Source organism: Paroedura picta, chromosome 14, assembly GCF_049243985.1.
Source record: "Paroedura picta isolate Pp20150507F chromosome 14, Ppicta_v3.0, whole genome shotgun sequence".
Classification (NCBI taxonomy): Eukaryota; Metazoa; Chordata; class Lepidosauria; order Squamata; family Gekkonidae; genus Paroedura; species Paroedura picta.
The window spans coordinates 23,865,217-23,889,864 of NC_135382.1; the positions used below are offsets into that span (position 1 = coordinate 23,865,217).

At 44.2% G+C, this 24,648-nt stretch overlaps 2 protein-coding genes across 3 annotated transcripts in view; one reads left to right on the forward strand and one right to left on the reverse strand.

Annotated features, from left to right (window-relative positions):
- Positions 1-6,598, forward strand: part of AMFR (autocrine motility factor receptor) — a 28,850-nt gene extending 22,252 nt beyond the window's left edge. The window contains exons 10-14 of the mRNA XM_077310132.1: positions 815-918; positions 1,455-1,589; positions 2,626-2,709; positions 4,106-4,290; positions 4,976-6,598. Of these exons, the coding sequence (XP_077166247.1) occupies positions 815-918; positions 1,455-1,589; positions 2,626-2,709; positions 4,106-4,290; positions 4,976-5,120 (653 nt within the window). The 3' untranslated portion in view covers positions 5,121-6,598. The remainder of the gene's footprint in view (positions 1-814; positions 919-1,454; positions 1,590-2,625; positions 2,710-4,105; positions 4,291-4,975) is intronic.
- Positions 6,599-14,108: 7,510 nt separating this feature from the next.
- Positions 14,109-24,648, reverse strand: part of GNAO1 (G protein subunit alpha o1) — a 184,021-nt gene continuing 173,481 nt past the window's right edge. Inside the window, exons 7-8 of one of the 2 annotated variants that reach the window (XM_077310437.1) lie at positions 20,416-20,569; positions 14,109-17,500 (exon numbers count right to left, since the gene is read on the reverse strand). In XM_077310437.1, coding sequence (XP_077166552.1) covers positions 17,313-17,500; positions 20,416-20,569 — 342 coding nt within the window. In that variant the 3' untranslated portion in view covers positions 14,109-17,312. Of the gene's footprint in view, positions 17,501-20,274; positions 20,570-24,648 lie in introns of both variants that reach the window. The other variant, XR_013226583.1, reaches the window with a different exon arrangement.

A 24,648-nucleotide genomic window follows, 5' to 3' on the forward strand; every position in this document is an offset into this window, starting at 1 on the left:
GCTGTTCAGGAAAGAGAGGAGTGAAGGTTATGTAAAGAAGAGGATCAGGAAGAGCTCTGCCAGGATCTTAACCTTTGCACAAACATGAGCATCTGTACAAATGCAGCCTCAGAATGGTGCTTCACCCCCTACAGGCAGGGGAAGAAAACAATTACGATGGTTGGAGGGGGAGGTTTTATTTATATTTAGAGGGGGGGTATTATGTTAAAAAAAGAGGGGGAAATTAGCATTTAATAATTTAGTGATAGCACCTGTGAGAACACAGCCTAAGCTTTACATGTCTTATTAGGTTATTATTTGAGATACTTGTAATTTAGATCCAGGAGTTGCAGGAAGACAGATTTGTGACAATTATAGACTGTTTGTCTGTATTTGTGGAGATTGGGAGAGACATAGCTCATTAGACTGTAGGGCCTCTTTGTGTTGCTTCTGTAGGCACAGTGAACTTTCTTAAGTTAAAAAACAAGCCAACTGCAATGCTGAGGAATCTGGTTTCTGCTCCCAGTGGCTTTCTTGCAGAATTTCAGCTTCCAAGCTCTGTAGCCTGTCTATTTCAGTAGGTAGATTTCCGTGCTGTTCTTTCATTTAATAAAGCAACAGTTCTTTTTTTCTTTTGACATTTCATCATTTCCATCTGTGAACTATTCTCACATTGGCCATACCTTAATCACTGGTAGTTGTAGTAAGTGGGGTACATTTTTGTTTTCTTCTGTGCCTTTATGGTGGGGTCTGTTTTGTGGAAATGTACACAGTCATAAGGAAGACCAGTATTATTTACTCCAGAGACCTTTTCTTGATGGTTTCTTTCTTGCAGGCTCCCGTATCGCTAGCTGGCTACCCAGTTTTTCCGTGGAGGTGATGCATACCACCAGCATCCTTGGCATTGCACAGGCAAGCAACTCCCAGCTCAATGCCATGGTAAGTCCAGCTGCATATGCCTGGCTTATTTATTCGCAGAGAACTGTCCGTGTGCTTGGTGAGGGGAAACTGTAGCAGTGGCACCATTTCACCATTTCAGCTTCCAGGAAAAGACTAGGTAACTATGGCAAGGGATGAATGGGGGCAGTTGGAAAGCAGTACAGAAACCTCGCAGCAGAGGCCAATTTTTTCAAAATACACGGCAACTGCTTGAAGAGAAAAGAAGCGGAGCTAAGTGGTAATCATGGTTAGCCGTGGAAACATTCACCCTCTGCTTGCTTCATTTTGAGGCCTCAAGGGAGGCGTCGGTGGCTTGAATGTTATGGAGCTCTCCTCTTATCAGTCTGTGCCTGCAGCTTATACCTTGTTAGTAATGTTTCCCAGAACATGCACCAGCGCACTAATAGTTGCTGGGAGACTGCAGGTAGGGATGTTTTTTGTGCTGTAATGGGGATTCAGGGCATGGCTACTTACAAAAAAAGGAAAAAAAGCATCATGCTTGGATCCCAGATGATTGTTAACATTTCTTTTTCTAGGCACATCAAATCCAGGAGATGTTTCCCCAGGTTCCTTACCACCTCATCCTGCAAGATCTGCAGCTGACTCGATCGGTTGAGATAACCACCGACAACATTTTAGAGGGCCGTATCCAGGTGCCTTTCCCAACACAGGTATGTCAAACAGAATGTGCAAGAGATCAAGAACGTCCAGTCTGCACTTGTTTCTGGATGGTGTGTTTCTGATACCAACCACAAATCAGTGATTGTGTTGCTGTCTTCATCTGAAACATTAATCATGCTGAATTTTTGTGCAGTTCTAATCTAATTTGGCATTATCACAACTTTTTGACAGCAGAGATCAGACTGCATTTAATTCTTACTCATGTGAATCCTTCCTTTCCAGCCAAAGTTAACCACTGTTCAGTCTCTCTTAACTTCTTCATTGAACCAATAGGAAATTGCAGTAAGACTGTACAACTTGCTGATGTATTCTCGGCTTCTTTTTATTCCAAATTAATTTATTGAACATATTTTGTATTTTTTGAATTACTTATAGAATTACTTACTTTTAGAGCAAGCAGGTATAGTCTTAATGAAAAGTATTCTTGATTAAACTTTCATTTTGGTTTTTAATTTTTTTCCCTAATATACATGTAGACAAAACCACACCAGAAAAACACAACAAAGCCATTTGATAACAGATATAGCAATAAACCATCATAAAACAGTATTCCTCTGCCCAGTAAAGGACACAAAAGACCTAAAATTAGTAAGCCAAAAACAGAAACCAGACCAAAAATGAAAAAAGGATCTGAGGGTGGGTGGGTGGGTGGGGAGTTTCCTTCTGAGTTGGCAAATTTTCTACGTAGAATTATTGAATCCATTTTTCAACTACATTATAATGCATCACCTTAATCCAATATCAAACCAAAGAAAACACAACAGCTGACTAAAGAACATTCTTAAATGAAATGTATTCTGGAAATTCAATCAGATACTCATCATTATCATCATTACATTTCTTAATAAGGCGGATTACAAAATGTGCATAAAACCCCCAGTAACACTTTCCCTTAAAACAAACCAGAAATTAAAGTAAAAAATAATACGCAAAAGATGTGGCAGAATCAAGTTGCTGTCATAATTAGTAGCAGGGCTTTTGTTCCATTTTTGCATCAATCCACTCAGTCCTGTTTTACGTTTTCAGCGATCAGAGAGCATCAGACCTGCATTGAATAGCCCCTTGGAAAGGCACGGTGCTGATCAAGAGGATCCTGAAGAGGCTGTTCAGGTAACTGGCAAAGCAGGAAGGGGACACATTAATTAAGAGTCAAGGGATAGGTGAACCAGCACACATGGCAGCTGGAAGTCCTAGAAGGGTTTCCTGGTGCATGTCCAGCTTGTGCTTTGTTGCTGATGTGTTTGTGTTGCCATTACAGACACCTGCTGGCTAAAAGGTGTAAGCAGATTGCCTTTTTGAGCATAATTGTCTCTGCTGGGACTGACTCATGGTTATGTTTTGAGGGAGGCTCAAACGATTGACAGAAAAGAGAATATTTCTTTGTAATCCTAGGTCTGGTAATGAGGAATGTTGGAGATACTGTTTAAGGGGATGTTTCCTTTTCAGAATTTCTTTCACCAGGAAGCAGGACTGGGAATGTCCTTGTTCCTCAGTTGGTGTCCCATAGGCCAGAACCTAGACTTCTTAGTCTCTGTAGTTTGAAAAAAGTTTTTTCCCTATGACCTGTAATTTCTTCTATTCCTTCACCTTCACTTTTGAAGCAATATACTGTTGTAATTCACCACTGATTCTGAATTGGCAGCTCAGATTTCCCGTGATGCCGTGCTGAGAGCTGTAGGTAAACTGTAAAATGTGGGGAAAGCATTGGGGTCTTGAAACAGGATACATGGAAGTGTGCATCCATATGCTTAATAAAGTACTCAGTGGCTAAAGGGGCTTTAATGAAGAGAGGCTGGTGTTCAACCAAAATCAAAAGGAAAAATCAGTTCATGTAGAGTAAGTGTGAGATCCTTCTCCTAATGCCTGGAAGTATCTCATTCCTGTCCTAAATGAACCGAGTTCTCTTTTGATTGGAGCATTGCCAGCATTATTCTGGACTCACACTCATAACCCCTCTGGAACTGTTGTCAAAGTTTATAGGAAAATAATAGATTTATTCTATTTCCTGAACTGCCTATTTAGTGCAGGCGCTATAAGCACCAATTCTCTGTAAGTAGATTATTTGCTTTTCTGCTGCTAAGTGGGACTTGCTTAACAGAACCATCCTGAAGGCAACGCTTCTCCTTCTTCTACTCCCAATTGGATAGTGAAGGCAGACGTGATGGCTGGCTTATTTTTGCATGTCAGAACAGGGCATGACAGATCTGGCCTTCCGGCCATGCGCTCTGAACCTCCATTGGCAGAGAAATACATTCTGCTGCCCTTTTCCCATGCACCCACGGCACTGTGCTTTAGGGGCAACATCAGACCTTGTGGGTACAGTTGGTCAGCTTTCGTCATATAATCAGTAAAATACACTTTAAGCAGATCACACTCTCCCCCCCCATCTCCCCAAATCCGTACTGCTCTTCTGATGGTTTTAACACATTTCTTCTTGTTAAGAGATCTAGGCTTATGAAAAATTGTGTGAATTCTTCCCCTTCCCCCCTTTTCTTCTGCATGGCAGACAGAGAGAATCCCATTGGAACTTAATTCACAGCTGGAAGAAATAGCCGAGTTCAGTGAGATGGAAGTAGACTCAGCTGAGACAGAAGACTTTGAAGTGAGAGGGAGCCGTTTTTCTAAGTCGGCTGATGAAAGGCAGCGGATGTTAGTACAAAGGAAGGAAGACCTTTTGCATCAAGCCCGCAGGTGTGTATGTCTCTGTGTGTGGAGACTCTCTCCCACGTCCTGTTTTCTCCTGGCAATTGTAGCTGAGGGTTTTCTGATATGTTAAAAGTCCTCTCAAGTCATCTTTTGCTGGTGTTGATGCTATAAGGAATAGGTTTATCTCATAAGTGGATGAGCAGCCAGGACAGCACCAGTCCAGCGACTGCCTGGGCTGTATGGGTAGAATTGCTTCGAAGCGTTCTGGTCCTCTGATTTCTTAGAATGACCCTGTGAGGCACAGCCTGCCTTGCCTCCCTCTTGTGGGCAAAGACATAAATGACCCTTGTACAGTTTGAGAGAAGGAATGGAAGCACACAAAGATGAATGCAGCATGTGCTGTTTGTAGACTGGACTTTTGAGCGCTGCATAGCTCCTAGTTGCCCTCTGACTGCCAGGACCTTCATAAGTTGTGCAAAATAGTAAAAATTCCAATCCAAATTATGCACACTTCCATAATTAATTTCATAGCCTCAGAACTTCAAATTTAATTTTCCTTATACATGTGGAGGGCGTGCAGTTGTCAATAAATCTTGATTCTTCCCAAAGGGAAGGGAAGCGTTGAGTACAAACCAAGAACCTCTTGTCGCCAGAGCACACCCTCCTCTGGCTGTTTTTGTGGGTCTGTTTCTCTTCTGTTTTGGCACAAGTGGTATAATTTTCCTTCCAGGCGCTACCTCAACAAAGCTTCCGATGAGACGGCCTCGGACATCCCCCTGCAGGCCGAAGGAGCAAATTCCGACCCCATGACCTTGCGTCGCAGGATGTTGGCCGCCGCCGCGGAACGAAGACTTCAGAAGCAGCACCCGTCCTAACACTCCCCCCCCCCTTGTCCAGTGTCTTCTTTTCCACACAAGCGACATGAAACCACCCTGCACTCTCCCTGTTTGCTGAGGGGAAGGGTCTCTTCAGAGCTCAGCTAACTGTGCTGAGGATGAGTGAGCAGGCTGCATCTTCACTGTACAAAGCATGTGATATCTAATAAGTGTTTGAACAGCTGACAAATTAACCTTTACGGGGTCTTTTGGGTTTTTATTTTTAAAGTGTGACAATTATTCCTCCTTTGCAAAAATAAAAAAGGGGGGAGCAGCAGCCTTTAAAACCTCTGTCCTGGATTCCTGCTTCCTATTAGTTGCAGGGAACGTCAGCTGAAGAGTGCCATGTCCGGTCAGCTACTGGCCACTAGGCTTCATTGAAACACTTCCCAGGGGGAAGCGGAATAAGTGAGAAAAGAAGTATTGACAAAGTATTCTCTCCTTGGCAAGCAGGCGTCGCCACCAAGCCGTCGTGCATCTCATCGGTGTGGGTTTGTTGGCTTGTTTTTAAACAGGATAGTTAGGTCTACGCAGACCCCTTTTAGACGAAGGTGGCATTTCTACCCACCCGGAGCAGAGACAAAACCAATCTGGCCTGCCTGCTAGGGAAGACATCCCCTTTTATTGCGGAGGATGTCGAGCTAAGTTTTAGCACGGTGGGAAATGAGGTGTTAAACTTGTCCTGGCTCCAAGGTGGACAGTGTTTTTTTAAACGTAGCTTGGAGGCCTTTTCTCAAGAGGCTGTTTGTGTGTGTCTCCCCCCCCACCCCCACCCCCCCAGTGCATTTCATTGCAACCCCCTGGGCTGCTTAATTCAGCACTGTTTGGAAAGCAGATCAACAGCAACGGGAGTGTTGAAAGTCTGTCCGGGGAGGCAATCCGCAGAGCAGGTGGCATTCTGAAAGGGAGTGGCAGTAGGTAGGCCGGTGCTTCAGAGGATGGGAGAGTGCAAAAGGATCTATTTTTTTAAGTCTTGCACTTTGCAATAATACGCTTGTGAGTTCAATGAGATTTGCAAACTAGAGACAGTGGAGAGCTGCTAGACATTTGTAGGGTAGGTGTGGCCAGACTTTTCTCTATAGTATTACAGAGCTCTGGCAGATCTCTTGGAAGCCTCCGGTCCTAGATTATGTCGGCGGCAGCGGAGTAATTTTTAAGGGTTTGAGGAGTAGGAATACGACTGTTCTTCAGAAGGTGCCCAGTGGTGTTAAAGAAAATAATCGGATCAAAAAAAAAAAACCTTTTTATTGCAGGTTTTTAGGATATTTGAAGGCAAATGTATATGAATTGTGTAAGTATTTAGGCAAAGATAATTTATTTTGATAAACCACCTTTTGGGAAGCCTTACTTTGCAACGCGGTTAGTAAACTTTGAAAAGACAACTTTTCTTTTTGTGATTCAGTTTTGCTTAGAGCCACAGCTATTCGTTTTATCGTTTAAAGAAAATGGAAATAAAATTATTGATCAGTGTTGGAAAATGTTGCAGAAATGTCTTTCCTAAAACACTTGTGTGTCAGCCGATGAAGATCCCGGAAAGCTGTTGGGATAAGAACAGTGGAGGGAGGGGAGGGGGGCAAGGCAGATAAGTAAGGAGGTTGAAGGAGGAGGGTAACTGAGACGCAGGTTTGTGTCTGGAAATGGGATTGCAGGTAGATGTGGAAGATGGGTAGGGAAAGGTCTGCATTAATGTATGGGGCTGGAGGAGAAACGGGGTTTAAAATAGGAAGGAGAGGAGATCTGACTTGGAATGCCTTCAGTAACTTCAGCTGTCCCCTTTTGTCCTACGCTCCCTAGATGAAGACTATAAATGAACCCCTCTTGCGGCTTTGTGTAGGAAGGCGACAGTAAAAGTAATATTAGTTGACTAACCTCCCATGAACAGATCCAAACAGATGACATCAGCTGTACACCCCCAGTCCAGACAGGAGGCAGAATGAGGTGGAAGAGTCCAGAGGTGATCAAATAGGCTATATCACTTCAGACTGCAGGGGAGGGATTATATGGGTTTCTCTAATCATACCTGGTGAGCGGGAAATTAGCATGCAAAAGGCTAAGTGAGAACTCTCCCCCCCCCCCGCCCCATCCCATGTGCTAATTTATGGGAAGGATTTTATATAAACCAGGTTTTTAATATATATTTTAAATTGTTAAACATTTATTGGGTGATATGACCATATATTGCCATGTTGACCTGCACCATTTCCGGGGTGTCTCCAAGCCTGAAGAATGTTTCGGGGGTTTCTCAATGGTAAAAAAGTTGGGAAAGGCCGATATAGACCATCAGAACACCAGGATCACCCAGCTGGCTGCATGTGGAAGAACAGGGAATCAAACACAGCTCACCGGATTAGAAACTGCCTCTCTTAATCACTACACCACACCGGCTCCCTAATATCCTTAATCTGTGTCAGGAGCACAAGATGCAATTCAATAAGGATGCGTGCATCTGGGTCACAAAAATGAGAAACATTCATACTGGATGGGAGATCCACTTCTGGGTCGCAGTGCCTGAAGGAGATCTTGGGGTACTTGTGGGGACTAAGTTGAAGATGAGCAGACAGTGTGATGGGCAGTAAAGAAGGTGAATGCAGTCCTGGGCTGAATCAGCAGAAAAATCTCAGTGTCATAGTCCAGCTGTATACCGTGTCAGTAAGATTGCACCTGGAGTACTGTGTGAAGTTCTGGAGACCTCGCTTCAAAATGGATGTGGATAAAATGGAGAGGGTGCAGAGGAGGGCCTTGGAAATGGTCAGCCAGGAGAAGAGGAGGTTGAGAGGGGACATGATGGTTCTCTTTAAGTATTTGAAAGGTGGTCTCTTGGAGGAGGGCAGGGAGTGGTTCCTGTTGGCAGCCAAGGACAGGATCCGCAGTCATGGGTTTAAACGTTGTATAAAACTGCTGGCTAGATATCGGGGGTGGTGGTGGGGAAATTCTTCACAGTCAGCAGTGGAATTGACTGCCTAAGGGCTTCCCCTCACTGGTGGTCTTTAAGCAGTGGCTGGACAGATACTTAACCCGGGTGCTTTAGGCTGATCCTGGATTGAGCAGGGGGGTGGACTAGATGGCCTGTATAGCCCTTTCCAATTCTATGATTCTGACTTCTGCTCTGGAGCAAGCTGAGGATGTCCTAAGACATAGATGAGAAACTTGTAAAGCTTGGGGGTGTTTTGGAATGGGAAATGCAACAAATAAACCTCTGACACAGCTGGAAAACACTGCGTATCTTTGAAACTGAACAATGGATTCATACGCCAGGAGTCCCCAACAGGGTGCCGGTGTGTACTGTGACACATGCCGACACTTTTCCTGGTGCCTGTGAAGTGTTTTTAGCAAGGGGTCAGGTGGGGCTTTTGCTGGGCAAGGTTTCTGATGGATTATTGGAGATTTCATTGGTTGCAAGGGTTTTTTTTTTTTTAATGCTGCATTGGCAGTGGTCACAAGGATCTGCATTGCCTCACTGGAGTGAATCTGTGGCAGTCATTTTTCGGCTGGCTCCACCTCCTGCTGCAGCTGTTTTGTTGCCCCCACCCTGCTGGGTCAGAATTCCAAAGGTGTCCGCATGCTCAAATGGTTGGAGAGGTCTTATGTTATACAGCTGCCTTAACAGCATGGGGGGAGTTTCTTATTTGTGCTTTGGCCCATGTCCTTAGAGGACCTTAGACCAGAAGTGGCCCAACTGTGGCGCTCCAGATGTCCATGGACTACAATTACCATGAGCCCCTGTCATGTTGGAAGGGGCTTATGGGAATTGTAGTCCACAGACTTGTGGGAATTGTAGTCCACAGTGTGGCCGCCCCTGCCTTAGACCAAGCTTTGTCAGCTTTTTTGCCATTGAAAACCCCAAAACATATTTTAGGCTTCAAGAAGCCCCAGAAGTGGTGAGATCATGCAGAATATGGTTGGGAAGCATGGCTGGGTACATGCCCAGGCCCATCATTGGCCATTTTTTGGAGAGGTCAACATGACCATATATGGTCACATCACCCGATAAACGTTTAACAAATTTTTAAAAAATGTGTATTAAAAATGAATTAACTTCCACCCATCTGGGAAACCCTTCTGGGGCTATCAAGAAACTCCAGGGTTTCATGAAACCCTAGTTGAAAAAGCCAGCCTTAGCCAGGGACGGGGCAGTGGGTGACCTGTCCAGCCTTAAGATAGTCCTAGTGATCGTGGCTTCACTTGCCCAGACTAAATGCGGTTAACTCAATTACTGAGCAGCAGCGACAGACTCAAAGCGCTTCAGGCGGAATTTCCTCTGTCCCCATCAGCATTTTAGCGAGAGCTGCGACGAAAACGCTGCCTTTGGGACTGTGGATCCTGAGGCATTCGCTAGCTGCATTGCAGCCCCTAGATGTAGCGTCATTTTAAAATTCAGCTGTTTCTGCAAGCGCTGACATTTTTTATATCCCCCTCTGCTCAAGTTTACAACGAGTCACCCGTGAGCTGCAAGCAGGCTGGCCACTCCAGACCCCGCAGTGGAGTTTTTGCAGCCATCTTCAGATCTGTGACAGCAAAATGCACTCCCTGAAAAAAAATTTTGAAACCCTTTCAGCTTTTTGGAAGTTCAAAGATGTTATGGAGAACAATGGCTGGAAATAGGCTGCACTTGGAAGGACCCCGTCACGCATCTTAGGAACTTGTGGGATTAACACATCATGCTAGCAGGAGCTTAACTTTGGCCTGGGCTCAGCTTCTCAGTGTGTGGCTCTCCGCCTAATGGGAGACCATGTGCCTGCCACCATAGAGAATTGCATCGGGTCAGAAACTTTAGGATTTAATAGCTGCTGCTGTTGCCAAGTCATCTTCTTCCATGCTGGAAAACTCCACCACCCCATATAGAAACCTGGATAAAAGGATTATTGCAGGGTCCCTCAACATGATTGGTTCCTGTGGTTGCCTTGGTACCCTCAAAGCAAGCTGAGCCTTTGTAAGGCAGCGTCATTCAAGTGGGAGAGCTTTCCACAGCTAAAATGGCAGCTGCAGCCACTGGGAGTTCAGGTGGACCAGTAAACATCTGGGCTTGTGGTTCCATTCCCTCTTAGTGGTTAAGAGCAATGGCTTCTAGTCTGGCAAGTCCACATGCAGCCAGCTGATGACCTTGGGCTAGTCACAGTCCTGATAGTGCTGTTCCCACAGAGCTGTAATGTCAGGGCACTCTCCAGCCCTACCTACCTCACAGGCAAGGAAGAGAAGAGAAAGATGCGATTGTAAGATGCTCTGAGACTCCTGGCAGAGAAAAGTGGGGAAAAGTATAAACCAACTCCTACTCCTTCTCTTTCTCCATTCCTCTTCTCCCTGCATTTCATTTGTTCCTCTTTTCATTTCCCAGTCTCTTCCTCCCTCCCCCTTCAGGCCTCCCTTCCTTTGATTTTATTTCCCTTCTGGGATCCCTTTGCAAAGGGAGGGGAGAGGTACTGAGTCTGGCCTCACCTCCTGTGGCAGCAATTGGGGGCTTGGCTCAGCCTCCGGCAGCCAACCCCCTCTCTTGAAATTTCAGAGGTGCCTTCAGGCTTAAACAGTTTAGGGACCCCCAAATCATTAGCAGTGGTGGAAAGAATAGCATTAATCTAAGGTCTGCAGAGATGCAACTAAGTGGCATTTGGGCTGAATGTTGAAAACTTCAGGAAACTTGATAGCTGTAATTGCTGAAATAAATTTCACTTTTGTCCTCTCCCCTCTTATTTCTCCGTTGTTATTTGGTCTCGTCCCCTTTCACTACCCCTCCCTCCCCCTTTTTGTCCCCTCCGTAAAATATCCTTTAAAAGTATGACTTGCCCTGAGCCAACTAGGAAGGAAAGGATATAAAAATAAAGTTACTATTATTATTCTTTTTCCCTCTTTCGGGCTAAGGGAAGGGGTGTCTATAGTAAGGAGAGGCTTTCTGACAGTGTTTTATGTGGTATTTTTATAAGTGGCAATAAACTTTAAAAAAAAAATTATGTTCCTTGTTTTTGGTCTCTCTCTCTCTCTCTCTCTCTCTCCCCCCCCCCCCCCCCGCCCCTGCGATTCTGTTCTCCAAGCCATGCACAAGACATCTGGCCTGTTACAGTTGTTAGGACATCAGCCAAGAATTGGAGAGATTCAGGTTCAAATATCCACAGTGCTTTAGAAGTAACTTGGGAACAGCCAGTCAAAGCAGAGTATAAATATTTAAACATAAAACAAGATGGCAGCTTTGGGATTGGATCCTTCATCAGATGGACTAAATGCATGAAAAGGAGAGAAAGATCTAAAGGAACATTACTGTCACTCAACTTTGACCTTAACTTTGATCCCTTACCGGGGCAAAAATAATGCATTATGGGGAGGTCCTTGGCCTGGGGCTCCGTCGTATTGCCTCCTGCTGCATGTCCTTGGGATTTACTTAGGGGAGGTGCTCTGTCAGTGCAGCCGAGCACTGGTGCCTTACATGCTGCAAGCTAAAGCTCAGAATGGTCCCCAGCTTTTCTAAACAGCCGATCTGGGGACAGGCTGTTTGGTTTACAAAAACAGCTTTCTGAGGGAGGCACAGGTTTTGCAGAGCTGGTTCCACATTTCCGGATCAAAACACTGCCATGAGTGTCATTGGTTGAGACCAGCATGCAGGAATTAAACAAGAACATTTGTACTCTTTAATCTGAAAAAGGGAAGAAGAAAGAGTTGCAAGGGAGGCATTTCAGCATGCAATAGCCAGTGACGTTTGGTTCTCTATGGCTTCCTTGTTTCTCTTCCTTCCTTGCTGCCTGAGGACACCAGCCAGTGCTGAAAAGGGTGAATGAGCAAGCAGTGATATTGCTTGCCTGTAGCAGCTGTCAGAACCAATAGCTGCTACAGCTATCTGGAGGGTGCTGTGTATGCGGAGGTCAGTTCAAAAGCTCACACTCAAACTGACCCTGAATCTTGACAAATTCAGTGGGGCTTGATTCTTAGTAAACACACAAATAATTGAGTATGCATCCAAATCAAAAGCTGTAATGGGCTGTAATCTTCAAGCCCCAAAGTAAACTCCTTGTTCTTTGTTCATATAGCATAATTTGACACTGGTTTGTTACACCTGTGCAAGAAAACTGAGTTGCATGAATCACTGCTGTAGCATAGCGATAGCACCATCGCCAGTGATGGCAGTGATCTAGCCTTAGACCCAATTTCTGTGCTACTATGGGATGGAGCAAGCATGGAGAAAGCAAAACTATTCTGTAGACAGCAAGAGCCAACTCAGAGGAATGAATAAGCCTGACATAGATTCTTAGCATTGCTAGGGCTGAGTGGGAGACCTCATCAGATGTGATAGCTTCAGCATGGTACAAGAAAGGAGGGATCCATCTGGAATAAGTGTATTCCATGCCCCCATTGAGCTTTATTCCTGCAGGATCAGTGGAGCCTTTGTATATGTCAGATAGAAAGTGAGGGAAAATGGCAATGTGCACAGCATCACATTGACCGTTTATGCACTGGGAACTTCACTGCCCCAGCTCTCGTGCAGGAGCACAAATTGAGGGCGGATGAGGTGCACCAGGCCAAATGCTCCCCCATGTGGGTGCAGGAAGAGGTGGGGCAACCTGCCACGACTAAAGCTCCACCCTGCAGCCTGGCATGAAACCTCCAGTACATAAATGGTCATTGGCATGTAGATGTCACTTCCAGCAAAACCCAGAAGTGATGTCATGATGTTGGGCGGGGTCTCTAGAATTTACCCATAGAGTTTCTGCAAATCCTAGATTGTCCTTCCCACGATCTGGCTTCCGCTAGAAGTGTGATCTGGTGTGATACTGGCACTCCTGGTCCACGAAACGCTCCTGGGAATTTCAGGCTTCGGTCTGGCAACTCCAGGTGTGAGCCACAAGGCCCCTCAGATTCTGATGATTGCCAGAGCTTAGCTTAGCTTTAACCTGGCCAGCAGGGGCCCTCTAGAGCAGTAGCCTACCAGGACATTTCCCTGTAAGTTATATGGCTAGTATCCTTGTGGATGTGAACAGATCTCTGCAAGAGGCCCTAGAGAGCTGCTGTCGGTCTGAGTAGGCAATACTGACCTTGATAGACCAATGTTCTGACTCTGTAGTAGGCAGCTTCGTATGTTCAGCATGAAAGGGTAGGAGAAAGGAAGAGGAGACGCTGATGAAACAGCAGAAACGGGATTGTCCAAATCTCCAAACCGGGGTTTCTTGGGGAGGGGAGGAACCAATGCTACAGTCTGAGATGGTGTAATGGTTCCATATGTTGCAGCTTCTCATAAGTGACGTATTCAATGGAGAATCTGGTACAAAGTCTCCTCAGATTGGAGAAGGAGTAACAGAAGAAGCTCCTTACGTGCCAGGCACCTTCTAAACTAGGCTGGGGCATTAGCTCCTGGCTCCTTCTGAGGTGTTTTGCTTCATGCATTTAAATGTGGTTCACATGGGGGTCAGCAACTCATACTGCAGAAATGGAGAATTAGTGCAGAGCAGAGCAGAACATGGATTGAATGTGCTACTTGAGTGTAGTCCTGTACATCCTGGGAGCCTCAGATTGCAATTTTAAGAGAGCAAACTGTGGTTGCAAAGAGATGCTTGAAAGTGTGTGAGGTAACTGAAATATCAGAAGCCAAAGGGCTGATGGAAGATTTCTATGGGCTGGGTGGTTGTGTGTGTATCTGTGTGGGCGGAAGATGTGGGGTTTCAGCTCCTTAAAAAGTCATTGCTCCCCCCATAACCAATAAAACGAGAATACATTATGCAATTCTACGAAACATGCAAAATAAATGTTGTAAATGGGGAAAAAAAATGAACGTTTGCTTGGATGGGCTGCAGAATCCTCTTCTTGTTGAGAGAGCTTTCAGGGGATTATTTTGGTGCTAGCTTTAAGATGTACGGCGCTAAGCACGCAGCCAAACAAATGTTAGAGGACCAACTAAAGAAAGAAAGAAAAAAGAGGATTTACTTTTTTTTTCTCTTCAAAGTGAACGTTAAAGAGAAGCTTATGAGGCTAAAATAATGGTCATCTTGAATCAGAAGGTGAGAGGCGTGGTGGTACAGACAAACATTCTCTTTATTAAGCTACACATGAATTTTCCATTAGTCAGAGAAAGAAATTGGCAGTGTCTAATAGATCACAGAAACCTCACTGATTGGTAATAGAAAGGCTTAGAAAGACCTGGCGCTTTTTAGATATATATATATATATATATTATATATATTCTTTAATTTTTTTCCTCTTTAGTCTGGTTTATTTCTTTAAATTTGAAACAGGTGTAACTGGCTTTCTCCAGCAGAGGTACCCCTTAATAGTGAAACTGTGAAGACATCTCATTACTAATCCAAGTAGAAATGACAAAGGGTTGGGGGTGGCCATGAAAACTGTGGCTTTTTAAATAATGTAAACACTACAATTGATTTTGTTTATTTTTAAATTTTTTTGGGCTTTTTGTGTGTTTTGAATTTTTTTTAAGATGGTTTTCTTTCTTTTTTTTCCATGTTTTTGTTGGTTTTTATTTTTATTTTTTGTTTTTGCAACACAAACATCCCCACATAAGAGAGAGGGAGAGAGAGAGAGAAAGAAAGAAAGAGAAAACACCATTCACTTGAAAGGAAGGATAAGAGGAAGGGGAAAAGAAGCCACACACAAAAAAAAAAGCATTCACTGAGAAGTGTGGAAAATAATTCTGTTTTAAAATTCAGAACAGAACAAAAATAAAACGTGTCCTCCCTACCCAAACTAACCCATTTTCGTTTTTAAAAAATGAGACAGAGAAACAAAGAAAGCAAACGGGGGTCGGGGGGGGAGGGTACAGAAACAGGTATGTGATACACAGTGTCTTTCAGAGCAAAAAACCCCAAACAATTAATTTGGGAAATTTTGGCCACTTGGGACCAGTGACATCTGTGCTGAATTTTTTAAAAAATACAAATCCATAGAGTGAATGAGACTATTCAGAACAATGAATTGTTATTCCATTAGGGCGGGCTGAGGGAGATGCATCCCTTTCTGGTTCCCCAATTTGAAGGCCGGTTTGCTTGATTAGCATTTCCACAAACAGGCTTATGGGTGGAAAACGTCCCTGGACATTCTTGGATGCTGATCTACCAATGAGCTGTGACATATAAGAACAACTCAAATGTGGAGGGAAAGCCACTGAAGTTTCCCATTGAGATTCCAAAACTGACTGTGTTTTCCTATCTAAACGTCCCTTTTAGGTCATGGCTAAAGTGGGGTGGGATGAAGGGACTCTGGAAGAATTTCACCTCCCTTCTCCAACCCCCATGGACTAAAAACAGCACCTGTAAGAGGGAAGGGGAAAACAGGAAGGCAGGGCAGAGAACCCTACAAATCCCCATATTCTGTATTCCCCATGGACGAAGGTTGTTCTGGATACTCAGCAAAGGCAAACAATCCCTCAGATTTCTAAGCTGATTCTGGATACCTGGAAACCCTATAGCAAGGGGTAGTCAAACTGCGCCCCTCCAGACGTCCATGGACTGCAATTCCCATGAGCCCCTGCCAGTGAGCTCATGGGAATTGTAATCCATGGACATCTGGTGGGCTGCAGTTTGACTACCCCTGCCCTATAGGATAGGTCTTCAGGGCCCCACATTGGAATGGCCATTTGGATAGTAAAGACTAAAGGCAGCCATTTTGTTTGCACTGAGGCTGGTTTCCCCTGCTAAGACCAAGGCGTTACCTGCCCCTTTGATAACTTGCCATCACAGCTAGCTCAGAGGGAGAAAGCCTCTCTTAAGGATGGCTGCAAGCTGTTAGTGTGTGTGTGTGTGTGTGTGTGTTTATACAATGCAGAAAGCAAATGTGAGAGATTTATTTGGAAGCATGAAGTATATGCGTGGAGGGAATTTTTTTAATCCCCCCGCCTTTCTTAACCCTTTTTTTAAAAAGTCTAAACTTGGCTAAGACCAGGAAATTCACAGCCCCCCGTTCCTATGATTCAGGGCATCATACACGGAGGCGATAAGGAAGGCCTTGTCTTAATACAAAGGCCCAAAGGGCATGGTATTTAGCAAAAAGAAGGCTACCAGAAAGGTTCGTGTAAAGTTGGCTGGACAAACAGACAAACAGATAGAAGAGGAAGTCTTGGGCACACATGTTAGGAGGAGAAAGAAACCCCCCCAAATCAAGCACATTCAAAAGGAGGAACGCCCCAGACGAGAGCCAAATATTTGATCTGAATTGTAGTTTTGTGGTGAGAGGGGAAGCAGTTCCCCCACTATCTCTTCTAGGAAAGAGCTTGGCACTGACTATTTTTATGAGCAAATGCCACTTCCTGGCCTCCAGGGGCACTGTTGTGACTTCCAAGCCTTCTCTTTCATGCAGTCTCCTGGGCTGGTGCAAAGACCGTAGCATCCTCGTTCCTGCCCTTTAACTCAGGATGCAAAAAGTTTTATTTTACATATATTCAGGACCAATAACGCCCCCCCCTAATCTCTTTATGGGGGGAGGGAGGGGAGAGCCCAAACTCTTTTTCTAAATATCCATTTCCCCACAACATTTTGTTTGAATAAGGTTCAAACACGCAAGAGCTGAACGGAACCAAGAGGTCCTGAAAGCCCAGCTGACATGGCAAAAGAGGCAGCCTAACTGCAACTTGGATGGAAAGTTCTTACAAATGGTGGTACCTTAAAAAAAGAAAAGAAAAGAAAAAGAATCCACTGGAATGAGGAAAAAAGAAAAGATTTCCCCCCTACCCTATCCCCAAAAGCACCCTATGCACAAAGGATTCTTAAAAAAATAACAATACCACTTTTTTTTAAAAAAAGAAAGTTGCTTCCTTTTTTAAAATTCACAGGCTTATCTTATACTTCACATACGTTGGAGGAAAGTTTAAAAAATTCAGTGGTTGATTGTTCTTTGTATTTTTCTCCTCTTTGTGTGGCAGGTTCTTAAAGCCAAACACAATTGCTTGTCATTAAGTGACTTTCGAAAGCAGGCAGGGCTGAAAACCTGTCGGGGGGGGGGGGGGATCAGTTCTTTCCATAGCTCTTTGAGGCAAACTTTAAGGGGGGGGAAGTGTTTTCATATATATATATAATTTTTCGTTATGCCTTTTTATTTACCAACTTGCATGATTCATTAATATTGTGTGTGTCTGTGTGTGCGTGTGTGTGTGAGAGACTCATATTTTGTTTTTGCCTTTTTTTTTTTTCAAATATTTTATTTTTTCCTCTCGGTGTGATTGTTTCCAAAGAAGTTGCTTGCTATACAGGATGGGAAGGGGAAGAGGGGAGGTCAGTATAAGCCGCAGCCTCGGAGGTTGTTTGCAATGATGATGTCGGTGACGGCGTCGAATACCACCTGGATGTTGTTCGTGTCCGTCGCACAAGTCATGTGACAGTAAATCTCCTTGTTTGGCGAACGGTTTTTACTCTCAAATTGTGCTTGGATGTAGGCTGCAGCATCTTCATATGTGTTGGGACCTACGGACAGACAAGCAAGGGGGAAGAGATGGTTCCTTTCAGTGGCGGTTTAATGATGGCTCTTTCCACAAAGATGGAGGGGGGGGGAGTGGAAGAGAGGGAATTCTGGCCCAATTCTGCCCAATTGTTGCAAATGAAATACAAAACCTGTCAGATAAATACCTCTTACAGAAAGACATTTTCCTTCCAATGTAAGAGCCGCTTAACGCTGAAGGAAAGACCCTTCGATTGGAGGAAGGCTTTGAACGTCAGCCAAATGTATAGATAGGATATAAATATTTGAATAAATAAGTAAGCCTTGCTCGGTGGAGTGGTAGGCTAACGGTTAGGATCTGCCCCACTGAAAGATGTACAAAATCTTATAAACAAATACTATATACGTTAAAACAAGACATGAGTTTGGAACTGGATACAAGTTTTGAATTTTTTTCCAGAGTAGTACAAAATCCATTTTTGCAGGAAATAAAATGCTACAGGGGATTACAGGATCTCAGTTTAGACCCAAAATTGTATAACAGGGAGAACATGTCCCAGTAATCAGAGCATCAAGGCTGGTTGGATCTTCAGAATGGCCAACCCCCCCCCCCCCACAGAATTTTGTATTAATTTGAGGGAGATTTGAAACAAGTATACATTCCAAACTCTCGTAGTCTTTTCAACTAGGCATTCCCAATCGTTTAGAATCAGTGGGCACTTTTAGAGTCAGTGTTGAGCGTCAGCCCAAAATAGTTGGTGCAGGAGGTGGAGCCAAACCCCAAATGGTTGTTGCAGGAGGTAGAACAAATTACAATAGCTCCCTCCTTCATTCTGCAAACGAACTATAAAGGGGGTATAAAAAGAAATGAAGGAAAAGGAGAAAGAAAGAAAGAAAGAAAGAAAGAAAGGAAGGAAGGAAGGAAGGAAGGAAGGAAGGAAGGAAGGAAGGAAGGAAGGAAGGAAGGAAGGAAGGAAGGAAGGAAAGAAAGAAAGAAAGAAAGAAAGAAAGAAAGAAAGAAAGAAAGAAAGAAAGAAAGAAAGAAAGAAAGAAAGAAAGAAAGAAAGAAAGAAAGAAAGAAAGAAAGAAAGAGAAAGAACAGAACTTGGGGGAAACCCAGCTGCTTACCAATCCTCCTGGTCTTCCAGGGACTGCTGCTGCTATTACAGCTGTGGAAAGCCTTTCCTTTGAATTGGGGCAGCCAATCGCAAGTCCTGCCTTACAAAGGCTCCACCTATTTTCTGAGACGTTCAGCACCACTGGACACCATGTTTGGCCAATCTTGTTTTGAACGTGTTATTTCAAATACTTATATGACACCTTTGCAGGGATCTGCTCAAGGATGCCACCCCCAAATAAAGCAAGATAAAATAAAAGTCAAACTATCCCAAACTCAGAAAATAAAAGCACATTAACCCCTCCCCCAGTGCACATGGTGTTCACTTAACCTTTTAGTAAGGTAAAGGTATCCCCTGTGCAAGCACTGAGTCTTGTCTGACTCTTGGGGTGACACCCTCTAGCATTTTCTTGGCAGACTCAATACAGGGTAGTTTTGCTATTGCCTTCCCCAGTCATTACCATTTTACCTCCTTGGAAGGATGAAAGGCTGAATCAACCTTGAGCCAGCTGCTGGGATTGAACTCCCAGCCTCATGGGCAGAGCTTCAGACAGCATTTCTGCTGCTTACCACTCTGCACCACAAGAGGCTCTTAACCTTTTAGTAGTAGGAGGTATTTATCCAACTAAAAATGAAAAGAAGGGAAAATAAACTAAACCCAAAACAGAATTAAGGGTTAGGAAGGCATAAACATACAGGCCAAATAATACTGTTAATTTAAAAATTAACAAATAACATATAAAAGCCCTTACAACAGTCTCAGTTAGCATAGATGACCTACAGTGATATCTGAACGTGACAAATATTGACCCTGACCAGACTTGTTTTTTCCCAATTGGCCGCCTTCCGTGGTCTATAACAGTCTATAACATTGCAACATGGCCCCTGACATAATAATATAACAATCTCTTATCATAAATGGACCAAGATGAACTTATTCTGATGATTACTGTCTATGAGCAAGGAAAAGAATGTTGATCAAAAATCTTGTTCTTAAGAATTTTCAACCCTGCAGCCTCCCACAGGTGCCACACCTGTGTGTGAGGCTTTGTCCAATGGAAGTGTTTGGCTTTTCTTTGGCAGCACCAGCACAAGCACTGTGGGTTGTGTTCCAGGTTTCACTTCCACAGCCTTCGGGTAAGGGAGGCAGAAGGGCCTGGGAAAGTCCCGCCTTTACCTGAGACACTGGAAAACGTCTTCCAATCAGGATAGAGCTTGCTGTCCCAATGGTCTGACTTGGAGTAAAAGAACTTCCATGTTCCACTGGCATCTTTGCACTGGCCCTCTGCGGCCTCTACATGCTGCAACCCTCATTTAGAGAGAGATGGCGAGGGTGTGGGAACTGACTTCTATGCACTAATCTCACCAAGTAGGAAGCTGGATTAGGGCTCTTTCCCTTGACATGGCGGCTTTGTATGTTACGACATTTCAAAAATAATGTTGGAAGAGCTTCCTGCGCTTGCCATCTGAAATGGAACAGCTCAGTAGAAACTGTACCAACTGACTGGTCCAATTGTGCGTGTGTGTGTGTGTGTGTGAGCATGTGCACACTCCTCATTAACATCTCATGATCCAGTTGTCCATCTCTGTAGTTAGAACCCGTGAACATTCTATGACATCACAGCTGCTTGGCCAATGGTAAAACGTCAGTCAGATTTTATTCTAATTTTCAAGGAAAGATACCTCTCGAGCAGTGCTGGATAAACCTTATGCTGAATCATATTCTGGGCCTCAACATACTCTCATCCATCTGCCACTGATCCTCTTGTCTTAGGTTGCTGTGCTTCTAGGCTCTTGCTCAATGAAGGCGAAGACATCACATACCTGTGTATTCAGGGAAGCAGATAGTCAAGGGTGATTTCTTGATCTTCTCACCAAACAGGTCTTTCTTGTTGAGGAAGAGAATGATGGAGGTATCGATGAAGAATTTGTTGTTACAGATGGAGTCGAAGAGCATTAGAGACTCATGCATGCGGTTCTATGGCAGAACACACGTTGGAAAAGGGGGGGAAAGACAGAGACAGACAAAGGACAAAAGAAAGAGGGAGGGAAAGACAGAGAAAAAGAGAGAGAAAGAGAGAAAGTTAGGCTTAGGGAAAGAGAATTGTTACCAAATGAGCAACCGGGAAATGGTGGAAGAACCATGGCAACAACAAACCAGAACAGTTGCAGGTCAATCAGGCAGATAAGATAAGAAGGTGGGTAGCTTATGTTTTTATTTAGCACCTTTTGTGTTGTTTGAGTCAAAGCTGTCTTATGATAATGGTTACAGGCTTCCCGTGAATGGCCCCTTTCCCTCAGCAGTTTGAATGTTTCTGACTATTCCATCAAGCGTATGGCCAAAAAATCCCACTAGTGACTGGCCTCTCTATGAATCTGTACATACATCTATAATGCCAAAACTGAGTTAAACATCAGGCTTAGCACTTTCTTCCGGCTTCCCTCCCTGCAATTATCGAGAAAGAAAGATCGCTCCTGAGCAAGAATGGCATAGGAAATAGAAACAATGATTTTAACCATTTATTACAGGGGTAGTCAAACTGCGGCCCTCCAGATGTCCATGGACTACAATTCCCATGAGCTCCTGCCAGCAAACGCTTCTTTTCAGATTCTTTTATTGTATTTTTTTCCTATGACGTGAACTGTCCTGAGCTTCTTGGATTGGTGGTATAAAAATGCAACACGAACAAACGAACAAAACTAACTAGCTAGCTAATTAGCAGATTTCATGGAATACCTACTAACTAACTAACTAACTAACTAACTAACTAACTAACTAACTAACTAACTAACTAACTAACTAACTAACTAACTAATTTCCCAAAGAGGTAAGGAAGGACAGACCTCTGCCACTTTTGTTGCAATGAAGAAACCAACTGCTTTCCAATGACTCATCTTACAGCTGTGCTAAAGTCAAATCATTTCCCTCTTTCCGGGGGATGTGGCTGCCTGGACAGGCAGGGGTCTAAGTCAGGCCTGGACCCAAGGAATGGATCTGGCCTCCTGATTCTTTGTACAGCTTCTTTGCTGCGTCTCAGTTAAACTTCCCTCCATTCACCCAAATTGCTTATTGCAACTCCTGGGCGGCTTTTCAAATCCACTCCATTGAGCATGTTGCCAAAGTGGGGTGGGGGTGGGAAATGAGATTCAGTCGCTGGGAAGCGGCTGGCAAGAGACGATATAACACCATCAAACGGGGCCCTTCCACTTTACTGCTTCATTTGAGTTCTATCACATTAAATGGCTGGTGATATTATGGAGGAACAGTTTTATGCAAAAGCCATTAGAGGAAAGCTGAGCAGGGAAAGCAGTTGGGGGAAAGACACTGTACTCTGGAAACTTCCCCAGCCTAAGGGACATCTCCTTTAAAAAGAAATACAGGCAGACAGAGGATGAATGGCAGATCCTAAGGGCAGTTTGCACGATCCATCTTGGGGGCATTGCAGGATGAGGCCCTTAACCCATTTTGTTTCAGACTTACAAGCAAGGTGGGCAGCAACCTCTTTTGACTGTTCTCACCATCTAGTATAAACACTGCCACTGAATATGGAAGTTCTTTTTTTCTTTTTCTTTTTCTTTTGCCCCCCGGGATATTAGCCATTGCTTGGGTCCTCAAGCACCTGCATCTATTTTTTTGTAAGTATAAGTTAATTAAGCCAATAACTGTTGTCAACCCTGAACATGAGTTATTTGTTTTCAAGAACATAACATTTTGTTCAGACTGTTTTGGTATTTTTTTACAGCGGAAAGTCACAGCAACTGTTAAACCTTTCCTTATTGCTCATTCTTAAGCCTGCAGGCCACCAAGCAAAAGGTTGCTTTCCCCAGTGGTATGTTAAGTCAGTAACACTCTCTACTATTTTAGGTAGGAGCTGAGAGATTTTGGCTTTGGCATTGAGGACTGCCAGCCAGCTCAGTGGGTGGAATGGCAATGGACCATGTTGGAAGAAACTGGCATCCGGGAGAGAAACCTGCCCTCCAGAATGGAATGCCATTGCCTTCTCCTGCTTTAAGGAGTCCCCAGGGGATTTTTGAACATCAGCCCCTTGTCTCAGACCTATTTGCATTCCTAGCAACTGATGGACCTTCTGTTTTAAAAAGGAGGGAATTGCTACTAGAGTTCACAGGCCTAGAAGAAAGGAATGAATGACACATAGATGTACATGCAAACCAGCACAACTATTCCGTACGTATGGCCACCACTGGTAGAGATTTCATCTGTTTTTTTTAAAGAACATATTTGGAAGGTAATAGCCTCTACAGAACTTAAAATAATTTGTCAAAACAGAAGCATAATTCAATATGGGTGTACAAATATCCTGAATTTTGCCTGTGCTCCAAGCATTTCTTCAACCAGCATGAATGCAATGCATTTGGATAAGTCTTTTTGAGCCTGGTAGCAATGAATGTACATTGCAGATTTCATGGACCTACCTGTACCAGCTAATCTAATCAATGAACTATCAGTTGCTGCAGACATTAGGCATCCAGGGCTAGTTTCTGGTTTTGGGGAGTTCTGGGAAGTTTCCCTGGGATGGCCTGTTCACTCCCATAGCCTTTCTTCCTTTGCCCTCCTCACACCCCTCCCACTGCCCATGGTCTCAGCCATCTGCATTGCCCACTGCTGGCCAGAGCATAGGAGGCAGAGCTCTCATGAGTGAACATTTATTTATCTACCTTGAGATTTATATCCCACCACTCCCAAAGCAGCTTGTGGCATGTCACAATATGAGGCATAAAACACCCCAATACCACATTAAACCCAATCATGTATAAAACATATAGGTGGCGATAAAAACTCTCCTCTCCCCGCCCCCTGGCCCTGAGATGTTCCTTCCTCGGGGAGTGGAGGAGGACCAGATGTTCACATCCGCCTGGGGGAGGGGCCCCAAAATTTCCCTCGCCCTGGCCTCAACCAAAAACCTGGAGGAAGAGCTCCGTCTTACAGGCCCTGAAGAACTGTGAGAGTTCCGTCAGGGCCTGTAGCTCTCCCAGGAGTTCATTCCACCAGGTAGAGGCAGGGAAAAGGGCATGTTATGGGGTTGACAGCAGTTGGCCCTTCCAGAAGACTTGGGCCCTGGGAGCTGCCATACCTGAGGTGAGGTTGACGCCAGCCCTGCCCGTTATCCTGTTTCAGTGTGCCTACACACACCCTCTTCAAAATGAATGTACAGAAGGAGAGGCAGGATTGGCGGGTCCTTACATTAATCAAAACCCTTGATCAGAGCCGGTGCAAACCTATTCCGATGACCACATGGCCAGGAGGCAAATCGGCAGTAACAACCAAGTTTCCTCTATGACAGGGGTGGCCATGGGAATTGTAGTCCATGGACATCTGGAGAGCCACCGTTTAGCCACCCTTGTTTTATTAGTTCAATATTAGTCCATGCACACATGCAATAAACGTACAGATGTTAACTGCTGATTCTGCTTCCTTTACTCTCCAAGGAATTGGGTTTTTCATACTTGACATGAACTGAGACACATTCTTGTGAAATCGCAATTGTGAAAGGAAGGCACGTGTGAATAGTTCTTTAGCTGGCTGGAAGGCTGCCCTTCCTGTCATTAGCATTTCCATGTGGTTGACCCAGGAAGGAGGCCGGGTTGTTGACCCCAACAGCTCGGTGTTCGCTTTGGAAGACGTCCCGAGAGAGAGCAACGCCCAACAAAATCTCTCACACACTAGAAAAGAGCTGGCACTTTATTAACATTTGGAAACTAATAAATACATTACTGATAGCCAATAAATTATTACAATAAGAATTAAAAGACCTATTAAATTGAGGGACAATCGTTCATTCTCCATAAGAAATGACAGTTCATACGGTTCAGACCCATTGAACAGGCAAGGGAAAAATGACAACTCTGCAAGTTAGTGGCAAAGAAAAAGGAGATTAAAAAAAAAAGTCTCACCAAAATTGCAGTGTTCATGTGTGTGTGTGCGTGCATGAATAGACCGTGGAAAAAGACACTGCTGTAAAAGTGGGAGATCAGTGGGAAGCTAGAGAAGGGGACGGAGGGTGTGCAGTTCTAGAGAACAAGATGAGCTGTTAAATG